The following is a 17,235-nucleotide window of genomic DNA, read 5'->3' on the forward strand; positions in this document are numbered from 1 at the left end:
AAATATTCTATATGCGCAGATTGGCTTCATCAGCCTTCTGCGCACTCACAGACTTGCCTTACTCCCTCAACCCCTGGATGACTAAACTGGTCCTCATCGATTACGATGGACCAAAAAAAAGAAAAAAGAGAGACTAGCGTACTACTGTTTGTACAGATGAACGTGGTACCTTCAGGCATTTGGAAATTGCTCCTAAGGATGAACCAGACTTGTGAGGTTCAAAAAACATTTTCTGATGTCTTGGCTAATTTAATTTGATTTTCCCATGATGTCAATCAAAGTGACACTGAGTTTGAAGTTAGGCCTTAAAATACACCCACGGGTACACACACAATTAACCAATAAGAAGCTAATTGGCTAATTGCCTAAAGGCTTGACATAATTTTCTGGAATTTTCCAAGCTGCTTAAAGGCACAGTTAACTTAGTGTATGTACATTTCTGGCCCACTGGAATTGTGATTTAGTCAATTAAAAGTGAAATATGTATGTTTCAGTGTGTGTGTGTGTGTGTGTGTGTGTGTGTGTCTGTCCTGTTATGGTGGTTGTGGTTTGGCTGCCATAATCAGCTACTCTGGCCCCTTGGAAAAGGAATTCCCAGCGCAGCATCATGAACCTGCTGTGACGGCAACGACAGTCGTGAGAAGAGGAGTGTGCTGGTCTGTGTGTAGGCTGGAGTTTCAGACTGCTTCTGGAAGCAGCACGTCACACACCTCTAGGCCTGCATCAGTTTCCAGGCATTTAACTGTGCATATGACAGATCGAAATCAATGCTTTTCTCGACGCATATATTTTTAAGATTGTTCTACGGGTTATTCAATTGTACTCACCGTCCTCATCCTCCTTTTGTTTCTTTACAATTCATATTATTATCATGTGAGCTCTACCATCTTCTCTCATATTGGCTGTTGCTCCTGAATATCGCTCTTCATTTGCATAAAGTAAAAAAAATTCTCAACTTTGTCACGTCGCTGGACATGCCCACATCCAGTCGCCAACGGTCGCCATCGCTCGTGTTGCTGAAAGTCGCCAGCTCTCATTGAAAATGAATGAGATGAGTTCGTTTTGTCACTGTGTCGCTGGCAATGTGAACGCAGCTTAATCCAGCAGGTGTCTTTATTTGCAGATTAGAGTTTACAACAGTTGTGAACATAAGTCAAAATAAAAGGTGTTGGAGGTGTGGATGAAAACATCAGGCAGCCCAATGCAGATGAGGCTTGCAAGGGCAAACACTTGACTGTCTTGCACAACATTAATACAATTCCTAAACGATACTTTTTAATTAATCTGTTTTAACAAGATTACAAACATTACCTCAAAAAAATTTTGTTTTTAATTTTTCATTTTGTTGACTTTTTTTACAGACTCTAAGACTCATCTCCTGAGCCTTCTGGTCTCCTCATGCCAAGGTCGGCAAGGGCAGAGGCTATAAAATTAATGTGAAGAGGAAAAAAAAAACAAGAAAGCTAAACTGTTAATTCAGCCAACCCTAAGGATAAGTATGGTTTAACAAGATAACTAGTTTAATGTGAGTTAAACTTGATCAGTTACTGTTAACCTTAAAGTATTTTAAGCTAGCAATCTATAGCCATACATCCAAACAATATCTAATGTTACATAGGTCCCAGTTTATAGGACATGTCACCGCGCACAGAAACATTAATTTAACAAGTACACAAACATGTACCACAAGTTAGCTGATTTTGTTTGTTGGTTTATTTGCTAAATGTAAACCTACCTGTTGGAGTCCCAGTCATAGCGCCACTGCATTCATCAGTAGTTTTGAAGGAGGCTCTGTAAAAATGCACCGGCTCGGTCTTCTAGCAGTTGAAGATGGAGCAACTTTCTGCTCTTAACTTTATAATGTGCACTGTCAAGTGCTTCATCAGATTTGTCGTGTTGCCGGTCTTGACAGCAATTATCTTGTTGCAAATATGGCATTGCGCACTGTTGGCATTGAGCCTGGTGAAATGTAGCCTCACTTTTTATCTTTTCCACAACTTTTACATCACCGGCACTTTTAGATTTGGGCACATCTAGCATGCTACATGCTTATTTAAGATTAACCCCTTAGGTATTGAAATTTGTTACAAAGGACAAGACATTTTTTGATACTCAATAGTTTAGAGGCAATTCGTTCAGTCCCTAAAATGTATCGAACTCGATACCCAGCCCTAGTCAACATAGATGAAGGACTCTGGAGCACCACAGGAGAGCCAAATGCTACACTTTGACCACCCAGTAGGTGGCAGCTAAGTCTCCTTCTGAAAATTAGTAAAGCACTGTTGCACAATGGCAAACAATCTTTGATGACATAGGCTATTCTGTAAAATGGTTCAGAACATACATCCTGCTTAATAATTTTGCACAGCGGCTTGAGCATAACAGGTAGGCTGAAAACCTCTCCTTGCGCACAGTCAAACATGACACACAAGTCATTCATGGAGCAAGAGTATATTTCACTCTCCCCCCTGCATTTCAGCCAAATACAAGGTTTAAGATAAGGGGTGCTTTCACTGAAGATTATTTGTGTTTGGCTAAACAATCACATCCAGTTGCCTTTCTGCGAAATAAATATCGTATCTTAAAGGCTTACCTCTTCATGCCTTTTCTCAAGTTCAGCCATTGCTGCTCATAGGCTCTGACCTCCACTTGATCACCCCATGGAGCCAGTGCGGTTTGGACAACCAGGCAGTCCAGCTGCTATAAGGACCTGATTAGGCTGGACACTTCAGGACCAGCAATTGTAGTTCAGCACCAAATCCCGGAGTAACAATGCCTTTCCAAATCTGGATCATACCCTTTATCTACGGCAGCTAGAAGAATTACTGTACCACAATGAGAAGGTGGTGACACATTCACGGTTTGATCAGGAGGCCATAACTCTGCTTGAGACCAAGACAGAATGGGTAAATTCTCCGCTATGCCATGCTTTTTGATTAAAAAAGGCATTCATAAGTTGCAAGTGCAAAAAGAGACTGTTTTCCCCAACTCCCCAAGAGAATTAGAAAGGAGCCTCAGCAAAAGTACAGAACTGGAAAAACATATCATATGGAAATTGAGAGGTTGTAGCAATCTGGTTATGTTGTCAAGTTAGCTACAGAAGCATTTAAGCAAACCCCTGAATCCTGGTACCTACTGCACCATACGGTATCCCATAATGGAAAGCACAGAGTAGTGTACAATTGATCCTTTCAGTACCAGGGCCTCAACCTCAATGAGTACCTCTAACCTGGGTCTTATCTCACTTCCACCTTGCTAGGAATACTACTTCACTTTAAAGAGCATGCTGTTGCCATTTCAGTTGATATTAAGGGCATGTTTCATCAGATTCATCTGCTTCGATAGGATAGGCCACTTCTCAGGTTCCCGTGGAGAAACATGCAATGTGAAACATCAGTCAGTGTCTACAATTGTGGCCAAAACTATTGGCACCCTTTGTTAATATGAGCAAAGAAGGCTGTGAAAAATATCTGCATTGTTTAACCTTTTGATCTTTCATTCAAAACAATCACAAACATCTAACCTTTATTTGAAGTAAAACAATTGATTGTAGCTTGAGCTTCTAGTATTAGATGCAGTAGGTATGTGATGATCATCAGACATGCTATTGGACTCATTCCTTCCACTTTATTGATTCTGTAACGTATAGGAAGGAAGTTCAGGAGCTGGATCTAGGTGCGGCAAAAGAGTTTAATGAAAAGAAATAAACAAGTACAAATAATGGGTACACACAGGAACAAATAAAACACCCACGATGGGAAACAATGACATAAACAGGAGAAAACATCCACGTGACAGATACTCTCTGCTTTGCTCAGCTCCTTGTGCATTACTTTCTGAGCTTTTGACATTCTGCACCCTTTCATCCTGTGTCTCTGGTCTCTCCTCACATTCTTTCACATTGTCTGTTTCGGGTCTCTCTCCTACTATTTCCTTCCTTACTCTGGGAACTCTTGTGCAGTGGTTTAGATTATACAAGGTGGCGCTTCCTTCCACTTGGACTGTTGTTGGAATAGCTGTAACCACTTTGTTGGGTCCCTCTCTCCTGGGCTCATTCCACTTTCTATTGAATACCCTCAGATATACTTTGTCACCTGGGATGACTGGACAAGATGTCTCTGTCTCATCCCTTGGCTCCTTTCTCTTTTCCTGTAAATAGATGGCTTTATGTATTGCAGTTAGTTTGTTTATATAAGACCTAAGTTCCATTAGCAATTGCTCTAGAGGGGGTCCTTTGTAGAGACCTCTGTAATATGACATAGGCATGGGTCAACCCGTAAGCATCTCATGTGGTGTTAAGTGCATGCTTCTGTTAGTTTGCATGCGATAGCTCATTAGTGCAAGAGGTAAAGCATCAATCCTGTTAAGTTTAGTGCTTTCACATATTTCACACGTTTGGCCTTGAGGGTACCATTTACCCTTTCTACCATCCCTTGTGATTGTGGGTGATAAACACACTCTAATCTCTGTTTAATTCTCAATTGCTGCAATACTTGTTTTACAGTTTTTTGAATGAATGCTGATCAATTATCTGAACTTATTTCTGATGGTGTTACAAATCTAGGGATTACTTCTCTCATTAGAAATTTAATTACTGTTTCTGCCCCCTCATCTGCTGATGGTATTGCTTCTATCCATCTGCTAAATCTGTCTATTACGACAAGCATATACCTTTTGCCTTGTACTAACTTTATCATGTCAATAGTAAATATGATGAACCGAATGAAAAACAATTATTAATGACCTATGATTTATGACCTAATAGGTGCACATATGACCTTTGCTTCCTCTTCCACCCTCCCTCCAGCTGTTTTACATGATATAGTATGATGTGTTTAGTCAGGTGTTATGACATGATTATGTTACTATAAATACAGTTATGCATTTCATGTAATTTTAGGAGGTAATTTTGTTATTTTACTTTTAACAGTGTGATGTGTTTCTAAAACAAAGACTACTGTTATGCCGCAAAACTCACATCTGCTTTAAATATGAACTGTTTCACAAAAATGAAGTATTGTGTTTTGTAATGTTACAAACACAATGACATTTTAAATAAAATATCATGCCTTCAATATCAAATGTATCATTAGAACAAAGAATCTTTTTGATCTTTTTCTGATCAAAGTCCTTTCACAAGCGCATCCAGGTGATAATGAGTTTCTAACGGGTTCTCAGAGTCTGTTTAAACAGGATGCCTGTTCAACTTTTAAAGTGACATCTCTCTTTATTTAAAAGAAATTATTTAAAAAACGGTTTATTGCTTTTGGTGTTGGTTAAGATAAGGTGTATACGACCCAAATTGAGCCCTCATTTCAAAATGTTTAAGAAGTTTGCGTTTTAAAATCTCTGATCTGATCTCTCTGAAGCACCAACCTGGATATTTCACAACAAAAAACAGGGTGGTATATTGACATTCCCTTTAAATTATTCAAACATTGATTATACTATCAAATCTACCAAGATTGTTTTATTCAGTTCTAAAAGAGTTTTTAACTAAATAAACATCCAAGAATTAGTTTACTCAATGAATCTTTTGTAATTTCATGCATGTGTTTCTTCACACAAAATTGCCTACTAAAAATAAACTAAAAAAATCAATCATAATATTATTAAAAAACAGCAAAAAATGATAGACCTATTTCTTCTTTTCGTTGTAAAAAGCATGCTAAACTGATAATGATTCTTCAATTTCACACCATATGTTCTTTACTATTGAAAGTGGTTAAACCGTTTATTTGGTATTAGGTAATAGCTATTTCCTACTAAAATGTTTTTATGATATTTATACATGTGTCTTAAATGGTAGTCAATCTAAAAAGAGTTTTTATTTTAAGCTGTAGTAAAAATTCATTACCATTAGTGTACATGTGTTTTTCATGCAGATAACCCTAACCCTATCCCATTTAAAATAGATTGTGTTCAATAATCACTGTAATGTCATTCACGTATGTGTGCAAGACCATGGAGGGCTGTTTAATGCATGACATTACTTTTTTAAAATGGTATTTATTTTCAAAAGTATGTGTTCTTGTATGATTGATTTATTTCTAAAATATTTTACATTCACAAGAAAAAACAGGCTTTTAAAAAATCTTGTGTGCAATTCAGGGCATTTCGGTGAATGTGAAAACTTGGACTGCATCGATCAACTGTGTAAGTTTACATAAAGATAATTTTCTTGTATTAATATATTTGTTATTAGAAGTGTGTAGATGTTATGTGACTATTTTATTTAAATTTTAGTGTCTTGACCGTTAATTAATAATTAACCTACATGGACCAGAGCGGTGTTATCTAAAGAGGCATTCTGCAAGGTAGGTATCCGTTATTTTATGTCTCTCTCTCGAATATACAATGTATTAATGTTGCTAAAACAAAATGTGATGATGTGCATCAAAATGTACTTTCATAGACACTATACAGAAGCTGAACAAATGGGTTAAGAAAGACAAAGTTTCACATTAGCTTAACAAACAGGTTGTGGTCAAGTGCCCGTCCGGGAGAGAAAAGCGGTAAGGGCGCTTACACCTGAGCTAAATTATGTCTAACACCTGTGTCTAATTTCAGTAAGCATGGGGAGAGCGGCATATAAAGCAGCAGCCACAGAGCCTCGAGAGAGAGAGAGTGCCTACACCATCCCAACGTTAGCCTAAGAAGAGTTGTTGTGAAATTGTGCATATAAAACTGTGTGAATTAAAAAGGGGCATTACCTGGAAGCCAAGAAGCTGTCTCACGTGTCATCCTTGGGGCAAACTCTTACACTGGTTCCAATAATTGGAAAGTTTGTCCAAGTATGGAGAAAGGTCGCCCGTAGAGTCCTCCCAGCTGGCGGAGGTCCTCAGTCCCTCGCTACGCTTCATCAGAGCCACCAACAATCCCTGCTTGAGCTCCGGCAGGACCAGGATCGACGATTCTTCGAGATCATGCGGGCTCAAGCAGAGGACCGGCACGCCACCCGGAGCCTCCTTAGCCAGGAGGCCGTTTCAGCCGCAGCCGCGACCCCGGACACTCGTGCCACGCTGCCCCCACACGCGTTACAGAAGATGGGGGTGGCAGACAATCCAGAGGCGTTCCTTGATCTTTTTGAACGCACAGCGGAAATTTGGGGTTGGCCGCATGACCAATGGACAGCCCGCCTAGTCCCTCTCTTGTCTGGGGAAGCTCAACTCGCGGCCCAACAACTGCCGGCAACAAACCTCCGATTTAAAGAAAGCCATCTTGCAATGAGTTGGTCGAAGCCCGGAAGAAAATCGCCAACTCTTCCACACCTGTAAGAGGTGTGCACCTGCCCCTTCCCCTTCCTTCAGTCGCTCTCCCCCTCAGGTGGGGGTGCCCGCCAACATGGGTACAGGTGTGACGCCTGGGCCGGCCTATTGGAGGTGTGGGGACCCGGACCACTTCCGGGATCAGTGTCCGCTGATGGAGGTGGGGGTGGTGGTGCGGGTCCCCGATGTTCTGCAGGCTGCCCCCGATCAGGCTGGAGGGTACCAGATTCCGGTAAGGATCAAGGGGGGTACTTACCAAGCTTTGTTGGATACGGCTGTAATCAGACCACCATCCACCAACGCTTGGTTCAACCCAGGGCTTTGGGTTCAGCTAAATTGGTGAGGGTGAGGTGTGTGCACGGGGATGTTCACAGGTATCCCATGGTGACTTTGGCAAGCAAATTCCGGGGGTGCAAACATAATGTGGAGGCAGTGGTTAGTTCCCGCCTCACCCATCCGCTAATCTTGGGTACTGATTGGCCGAATTTTAGGAACATGTTAGAGGGGATTTGTGCGGATGGGTCCTGCAAGAGAAGGAAGAGATGTGCGGTGTGCGATGCTTTTGCAGGGGAGGCGGAGCCAGGGATCTCCTCGGCTGCTCTGAAACGGAATGACGAGGGAAGGGGCGAGGCTATCGCCCCTCCTCTCAGGGAATTCCCAGAGGGAGACTTCCCTTTAGAGCAGTCGTGGGATGAAAACCTTAAGCACGCTTTTGACCAGGTGAGAACAATCGATGGTCAACAACTCCGGCCGGGCATCGCCATCTCTTACCCGAATTTTGCTATGATAAAAGATAGATTATACAGAGTGACGCAGGATGCTCAAACTAAGGAGGAAGTTACACAGTTGTTGATCCCACGGAACCGCCGGGAAATGATTTTCCAGGTGGCTCACTATAATCCTATGGCCGGTCACCTAGGGGAAAGGAAGACACTTCTCCGTCTAATAGCCTGTTTCTATTGGCCGGACATTGGCGGCAACGTCCGCAGGTGGTGTGCGGTGTGCCGCGAATGTCAGCTGGTAAACCCACCGGCCACCCCAAAAGGGCCATTGCGCCCCCTGCCATTGATTGAGGTCCCCTTCGAAAGAATTGGGATGGACCTCGTCGGGCCATTAGAACGGACAGCACGCAGACATCACTTTGTGTTAGTCCTAGTGGATTACGCAACGCAGTGCCTCTGAGCAACATCTCCGCACGTAGTGTTGCTGGGGCACTCTTCAAGATAATCTCCCGGGTGGGGATTCTGAAAGAAATCCTCACTGATCAAGGCACAAGGTTTTGGTGGTCAGTTACGACATCATCCTACAAGGAGCAGCAGGCAATCCCTGGGAAGAAAGGAACCGGAGGGCGGGTGTAGCTGTGAGCGCTGCTCGGACCCAAGGAACCAATCGTCTAGCAGTGAAGGCTGTGGGGAGGACAGAGTGTTCCAGTCCAGCCCCACACTGACGGCAGCACGGGCAAGCATGTCGGCCATCTGGGTATCAGCCTCAGGGTCGGCACGCACAGTTGAGTCGTCCGCATCAGACATCGGAATGCTCTCCGATGTAGGGGCGAACTCATCATCTAGCTCGGGGGGCTCGAGGGAGTAAACAGACTGGCCGTGAGGCAGGCCACTCTCACCTCGAGCTTGGATGGAAGTCAACAAGTGTGCTGGGGGGGGGTGGTTTGTGGGGATCTACCTGGCAAAACCGAGCCTGCTGCCATCCCCAAATCGCATCCATCGCCAACCGGGTCGTCCTCAATCCCATGGGAAGTAGTGGCGTTCCTCCTTAAGAAGGAAAGCTGCGACCACAACGTTGCCATGGTGAGGTTCTTGTCGTGAGAACACAAACCATCCACAAACGCTGTCTCAGTGTAATCGCTGTCCAGACACACGAGGCAGTGCCTGTGACCGTCAGGAGCGGAGAGAAATTGACCGCATCCAGGAACTACACAGGGGCGGAAGGGCATCTTTATAAATACGGTGTTCGACACAACGTCAAAGTGAGCAACAGATGGGGAACAAGGGTCAACACTTTAAATATTGTCTATTTGCATATATTGAGTGTTTTTGCCAATAAAAGCCTTTAAAACTCATGAAATCTTATCATTGTTTTCCAGTTTGCCATAGAAACATGTGCAAAATTATCTACGTATACTGAAGCAGCAAACTTTGCAAAACACACAATGTCACGGCCAATGCTTTTGGCCACGGCTTTACCACAACTGGGTGGAGAAAGAGAAGGAGAGAAATTGCCAATTCTCTTGGACAGTCAGGTAAGCAAATAGGTAGATTTTTCAGTAGGAGGTACTTTTTCATATTGTAACCAATAAAATATATGATGCTTTTAGGCGATTAAAAACATACACATCATATTCTGAACTGCTTAATGTATGATCATCATTTGTTTTTGTATCTCGTATCACTTCTCGTGTATAATCTATTGTGAAACGTAATTTGGAGTCCAGAGTCATCGGGGATTCATCAATAGTGAATGGTTTAGTAATGTGTTCAACCCTGTTGCTGATTCATTGTGTAATTTGAAAATGCTAAGACAAGACAGACAGTTGTGTAATATGAATGGTACCATGATCTGACGTCTTAGAAAGTAATGTAGTGTGTAGAAGGCATTAGAGCTATAGCTAAAATGAAATATATTATTGTGTTTTAGGAAAATAAACCTATTTGTTAAGCTAATGCCAAACGTTAATTTTGTTAAACCATTTATTCATCATTTTAAAGTGAATATGTAAGCTGCTTTGTGGCACATCTTGTATGTATTGTTTTAGAGAGACACTTTCTTATCTTTGATAAAAGCAAAGTCTTACACCATTCAAAGCATTAATTGAGCATTATTTTGTCACCTCAGTTTTGTCACTAAGCATTATATACCATACATAATTTAAACACATTTTAAATGTAATACTACTTTTTATGTCTTACAATAATAATTACAATAAAAACATTATATGACCCCACACACATTACTTAATCATGTTTTGAAAAACATACATTGTATTATTTAATCACTATTTTTTAGCTTGAGTTCAGAGGAAGATCATAACACCTGACCAAACACATCATACCATATCATGTACAACAGCTGGAGGGATGGAGGAAGAGGAAGCAAGTGTCAAAGGCCTCTTAGGTCATAAATCATAGGTCATAAATAATTGTTTGTCATTCTGTGCATCATATTTTCTTCTCATCAGGATCTAAAAGTAATTCATACTTTTTTGCCCATTATGATAGCTTTAGTATAGCTTTAATATTTAATATTTAATATAGTTTGGTGTCATTTAAATAAAATATATCTTTAAATAATTCTGGAACTAAATGCTAAAAGGTTCCTCCTATTTCGCCTTGGCCTCATGCACACTCAAATATCAGAAGTGTGTTTTTAGTTTGTTTCAAAAGCTGTAAATAGCTAAAATTGGTGCTAAGAATAAAGTTGGTTGAATTGTAAAAGTTTGCAAGGTACATTGCATTGTCATTGCACAAATCTTGTGGCTTGTGATTTAAATTTACCAATTTCCTTCCAGCACTTCTGTAGCTATATTTCTATTTTATTTCTGGATTACTGTAAATAACTAAATATTTGGTATGTAATGCCTCAGGATGGACTATGTCAACACAATTCAAATATCTCACCAAGACAACCACACACAAAGCTGCAGTTACGAGTGCTTTTCTTCTACAGTGCCCTCCACAATTATTGGCACCCCTGTTTAAGATGTGGTCGAGGACTTCTAAAAATTCTCCTTTTTTTAAAACAACATAGAACCCAAATGCAAAAAAAGAGAAAAATCCAACCTTTTATTTAAGTACATTACTTTGGTGGTAAAAAAAAAAAATCACACATTTAGAAAAAAAAAAACTTGAAATCATGTGTCCCACAATTATTGGCACCCCTGATGTTAATACTTTGTACAACCCCCTTTTGCCAACAAGACAGCACTTAATCTCCTCCTATAACATTTCACAAGATTGGAGAACACAGAGAGAGGGATCTTTGACCATTCTTCTTTGCACAATCTTTCTAGATCATCCAGTGTCCTGGGTCCTCTCTTATGCACTCTCCTCTTTAGCTCGCCCCACAGGTTTTCGATTGGGTTGAGGTCTGGGGACTGAGATGGCCATGGGAGGACCTTGACTTTGTGACTGCTGAACCATTTTTGTGTAGATTTTGCCACATGTTTTGGATCATTATCCTGTTGAAAGACCCAATGACGACCCATCTTCAGCTTTCTGGCAGAGGCCATCAGGTTTTTATTTAAAATGTCCTGGTAGTTCAAAGCGTTCATAATGCCATGCACCCTAACAAGGTTCCCAGGGCCTTTGGAAGAGAAACAGGCCCACAGCATCACAGATCCTCCACCATACTTCATGGTGGGCATGAGGTGCTTTTCGGCATACTCATCTTTTGTTTTACGCCAGACCCACTTAAGAGTGTTTGTTGCCAAAAACCTCAATCTTAGTCTCATCTGACCAAAGCACACGATCCCAGTTGAAGTCCCAGTGCCGCTTAGCAAACTCCAGACGTTTACGTTTGTGAGAGTTAATGAGAAAAGGCTTTTTCCTTGCATGCCTCCCAAACAGCTTGTTGGCATGTAGAGAGCGTCTGATGGTTGTTTTGGAGACTTTGTGACCCCAAGATGCCACTCTTTGATGCAATTCTGTGACAGTGAGCTTAGGACTTTTTTTTACTTCTCTTACCATCCTCCTCACTGTGCGTTGTGGCAAGATAAACTTGGGACCTCTTCCAGCCTTGTTTGTCACTGTTCCAGTTGTTTTAAACTTCTTAATGATTCCTCTGACTGTAGATACAGGCAAGTTAACCTGTTAACCTGCACCAGTGCGCAGTCGCACCGAAGAGTCCCCCCAGTTTAATGTTTATGAATAGATTTAACGTGAAAGAACATCATTAATCTTGGCAAACTATATATCATTTTAAAGGTGTAAGCCTCAAGCATCGATGATAGAGCTCTGTTTTTCGATGAAAAGCTTATAACGAATGTATTTCTTGCATTTATGTAAGCAATACAGATCAAACAAACGTAATCAAAAACGGAGTACTTACCAGTAGTGTCGTAATAACGAGCCACACACGCATCCACTGCTAAAAGTTCCAGATTGGATGGAAAGGTGAGGGTCCACTGAATAACATCCCATAGAGCATTTTTAGTCCAAAGAAACAATAACGTTGTAACATTGATGGTTATTCCTTTGTTTACATCGAAGTTTCTTCAGGGTGAAGTATCATACTTGTCGGTTATGCAATAAAATTATGCATAAAAACAGACTCCCGGTAGCCGAACGTTATATGGGTGTGTTGCTTAGAGTGTAATGAACAAATTAAGACCGCACACACACACACAAATACAAAGATAGGCAATATATAGGTCGAAATATCCAAACACTGCGGTCAGTTTTTTGACGTCATGATATGCTGATCCTATTGTTTTGTCTTTACAACGAAAGCCAATGAAAGAATTGAAATGATATGACTGATAGGAAATGTAGCCAAGCAGTGCACGATTCCAACGATATCCGGGAAGTTTAAATTCCTCGCGAACAAGATGTTTTTTATTTATTTGAATCAGCCACTCTAACCTGCGAATTAGGCTGTGACCACACCCCCGTCATTTGACAACAAACGAGCCATAGTAAAAAGACGGTTCCCCAGTCAACATCTGTTTTCGCGTCTTACTTACTGGACGGATTATCTCATCAAATGGATCGTCAAAAGAAGTTTTTTCTGCTGAAGATGTTTTATTTGAGATCACTCGAAGCAGCGATGACGAAATTGAGGAGTGAATACAGCGACGACGGTGATATACTTGAGGACGGAAAAGATGGTCCAATTTTACATCGGTGAGTTGCTATGTAACATGCACACATTATACGTGTGTGTGTGTGAGAGAGAGAGAGAGAGAGAGATGTGTGTGTGTGTGTGTGTGTGTGTGTGTGTGTGTGTGTGTGTGTGTGTGTGTGTGTGTGTGTGTGTGTGTGTGTGTGTGTTTGTTTTCCCATTTGATTTATATGGTAAATGCATTGTGGTCTGAAAAGACCAAATATAAAACAAATGGCTTGTCTGATGGCTGGCCATCAGTGTGATTGTTTGCTGGTTCTATGTCTGACCATCCATATGAATGCTGTCTGTATCACTGGCCATCACCAGCCATTGAATGTTGAATGGGCGACTATCGGTATGAATAGTGTATATGACTAAAATAGCTTGCAGTACCCTTCATAACATTTGATCATTAGGTTGCTTTTTGAGGTATCCAAGGAGGCTTCTTGGTACCTGGACATAGTCTTGGAAAAAATATTGCAGAAATCTCATTTTTCATAATATCTTCCTCAAATGTGAAATATAAACTGATGAGACTTGTGGCTTTCAATCAATTGCCTAACTGGATTCATCCAGGTTTGTTTTCATTGATTTTTCCATAAAATAATGAAATGTTACTTGCAGTACAAATTATCTTCAAGACACTTTAAATTCTATAAATTTTTGTCTGTGTAAGTTTTTTCAACTTTTACATTTGGGTAATAAACTCCAAAGTGTCTTCTTTTTAAATATGTCTAAATTGTGCATGTAGAGCAAATTGTTCAGTAACTACAATTATTTTAGTTTGGGGATGTCATTTCTGGGGATGTGCCTCAGGCAGGGGGAGGTAGAAAGGGAACCGACATAGTCTTGGAAAAAAGCTTGCAGGAACCCCATTTTTCATTATATCTTCCTCAAATTTGAAATATAAACTGATGAGACTTGTGGCTTTCAATCCTTTACGTAATTGGATTCCTCCAGGTCTATTTTTATATATTTGTACATGAAATAATAAAACATTTTTTGAAGTTCACATTACTTATGAGGCACTTCAACTTTTATAACTTTTTATTTGTTTGAGCATTATCAACTCTGATTTGTTGTTAGTAGAGTGCCAAGTGTCTTCTTTCCAAAGAGACCTTAATTGTGCCTGTGGTACACTGTTCTCAGGAGCTATATTTATTTTAATTCAGGTATGTCATTTTCAGCTGTGAGCCCCTGAGTGGGGGTGCAGGTTAACAGGTTAAGGCGAGTGGCTATTTTCTTGTAGCCATTGCCTGACTTATGAAGGTCGACACACATCTGCCTTACTTGAATGGTGTGTTCTTTTGTCTTTGCCATGTTGACAAATGGGTAAGAGAATTAGGCCTCTGTGTCACGTCATATTTATACCCCAGGGAAACAGGAAGTCATGAATTACTATTTAAACGTTCCTAGATACCCTGACCAACTTTAGCAACTACAGAAAAATATATTTATATAAAAAAAAATCAATTACATTTTTTCAATTGTTAGGGGTGCCAATAATTGTGGGACACATGATTTCAAGTTTTTTTTTTCTAAATGTGTGATTTTTTTTTTTACCACCAAAGTAATGTACTTAAATAAAAGGTTGGATTTTTCTCTTTTTTTGCATTTGGGTTCTATGTTGTTTAAAAAAAAAAAAAAAGTCCTCGACCACATCTTAAACAGGGGTGCCAATAATTGTGGGGGTCACTGTATGTATGCACAAGTGCTTGAAAGCAGCCTCCAGACAGTGTGGTTACCAGTCTGAATCAGCGTTTGCAAAAAAGAGTTGTGGAATTGTGCTCATCGCTATTCCTACAACTGATCTCCATATAAGGTGTAAAAGTTCACAAATTATCCACTAAAGACCTTCCATTAACAAGACTAACTTGATCTTGTTGTATAATATTGGGTAGCAGGCTCACTAATCTCATTGCAAGTATTTTCCCATCAACATTATTGAGTAAAATGGGTCTATAGTTGCCACAGTGCTGAGGACCTTTCCCTTTTTTATTATACTAGGTCTTATACGGTCTATGAGTCTACCTTTTTCCAGAGCATTCTGAAATACCAATCCCCTTGAGATGTATTTAAAACCTGGTAAAAAAAAAAAAAAAAAACTTATTAATTGCCATTCCCCTTGTGATTAATTAATTTGTGTCATTGAAAATTATCTTAATATCCTAATGAGATGCATGTATGATGATCCCTGATTTTCTCAACAGCTGTTGTATAATAATATTTTTTTTTTTACAAAATATAAAAGGCTTACTTCAACAATTAGAAAAAATTGAAATTACATAAGCTGTATGCTGCCATATGTTTCTGCGATGTGTGTACAGGGCATTTGTAGACAGGCTTAGATCTCAGGCTGAGAGTTAATCAGCTCTTCATCTAAAGATGCTGCTAATAAACAAGCTTTCATTTAATCAGCTAATGCACAGTCTCTTACAAATGCACAGTCTCTCACACCATATATCATTTGTTGGTTGAAAAGCTCAAGAATATTAACTATGATTACAGGGACTTTTAATTTGTTTGGCACATCCCTATAATTAATCAAAGCAATACACAAGCAAATTAAATTAAAGCAGAACATTTTATTCATTAAAACAAACAGACAACAGAACATATTAATCATGTCAAATGCAAATAATTAATAAGAGAATAACAATTCAAGTGAAAACATCAATACTTTTTTTAAAATATTTTTTGCCATTACTTTAAGAGAAAAACTGTGCCATTAAACAACCTTTAGACCCTTGTTAGAAGCTCTTGAGAGTGATATTTTACAGGTCTGAAAAGAGCTTGTGTGGAAGGGCTGTGTATAATTATGAAGGTGACACCATGTTGCTCCTGCTGATAGTTGAGACTGTCGTCTCTTCTGATTCCACTGGCTCAGCAGCCCACGGGTTTCTGCCACAGAGCAGGAACGGCACAGCTCGTTCTCTGAACTGATGTAAACAGTGAGAGAGAGTTAGTTCTGCATAATTTGACTGGATTCCTCCTTTGTGTTGGTCATATTACATTTTTTGTAATAATTATCAGGCTGGGGAGCCCCCAGGATGACGTATACCCCCTCCCCCCTCTTTCCCTGGGGGAGGGCATGCCCTAAGCCCCGTCTGCTGGCAGGTCATCCCCATCCACCTGGATGAGGGAGGGGACAAGGGGAGGGAAACAGAAATAATAAAAATGGGGGGGGGGGTACTTCCTGTAACAGTGTAGTACCCCCCAAAAAAACACTGTAAAATTTAAAGGAGAGGGAAAAGGCCAACGCGGAGCGGCAGTGAGAGGGAGAGAGGAGAGAGAGAGATGAAAAAAAAACACTTTCTCGCCAGTTCTCCGATACGCCGTAGCTTGTACTCTACTATGGCGTATCCCTCCTCCTTCCCGGATTTCGGCACCAGTGTAACGCAGTTCAATGGAAAGGAGGAGGCGATAACCGGCTTGGCAATATAAATAATATTTTAATGACTAACTTAAACAAAAGACAAACACATACACACATGACGGGCATGTCCGTAAACGATCTCTCTCTCCCGCAACACCGTCCGTAATCGGCCTTTATCCCTCTCGGAGGCTTAATTAGCCTGATAAGGGACCAGGTGTGTATAATCACAACCCGGCGCCACCCTCCGCCCTGCCACATATTCATATGTATTTTATTAAATTATTATAAATCATTACTAAACTAATCTTTGGGGAGTAAACAATTAAGGAATAGTTCACCAAAAAAAAAATATGCTATCTTATGCTATCTCAGATGTATATGATTATTTTCTTCTTCTGAACACAAATTAAGATTTTTAGAAGAATATTTCAGCTCTGTAGGTCCTCACAATGCAAGTCAGTAGGGGCCAATAGGGGCTTTGAAGCTCCAAAAAGCACATAAAGGCAGCATAAAAGTTAAATCATTGGTTAAATTCATGTCTTTAGAAGCGATATGATAGGTGTGAGTGAGAAACAGATCAATATTTAACTTTTTACTGTGAATATTGACATCAGTAGTCTTCTTGGCAATCATGATTTCAAACTCGATTATACTTCCCTGCGCCATTTAGCACTCTGCAAAATGCTCTAGTAAGTGTTTTTGAGCTTGAAACCATGATCGTTCCTGTAGACTGCAATTGCAAGATGTAGAGTTACA

General features: G+C 40.4%; 1 protein-coding gene across 1 annotated transcript in view; it reads right to left on the reverse strand.

Annotated features, from left to right (window-relative positions):
* Positions 1–15,809: 15,809 nt before the first annotated feature.
* Positions 15,810–17,235, reverse strand: part of parapinopsina (parapinopsin a) — a 41,167-nt gene continuing 39,741 nt past the window's right edge. The window contains exon 4 of the mRNA XM_052109319.1: positions 15,810–16,042. Within this exon, the coding sequence (XP_051965279.1) occupies positions 15,920–16,042 (123 nt within the window). The 3' untranslated portion in view covers positions 15,810–15,919. The remainder of the gene's footprint in view (positions 16,043–17,235) is intronic.

This window comes from Xyrauchen texanus, chromosome 37 (assembly GCF_025860055.1).
Source record: "Xyrauchen texanus isolate HMW12.3.18 chromosome 37, RBS_HiC_50CHRs, whole genome shotgun sequence".
In the NCBI taxonomy this organism is placed as follows: domain Eukaryota; kingdom Metazoa; phylum Chordata; class Actinopteri; order Cypriniformes; family Catostomidae; genus Xyrauchen; species Xyrauchen texanus.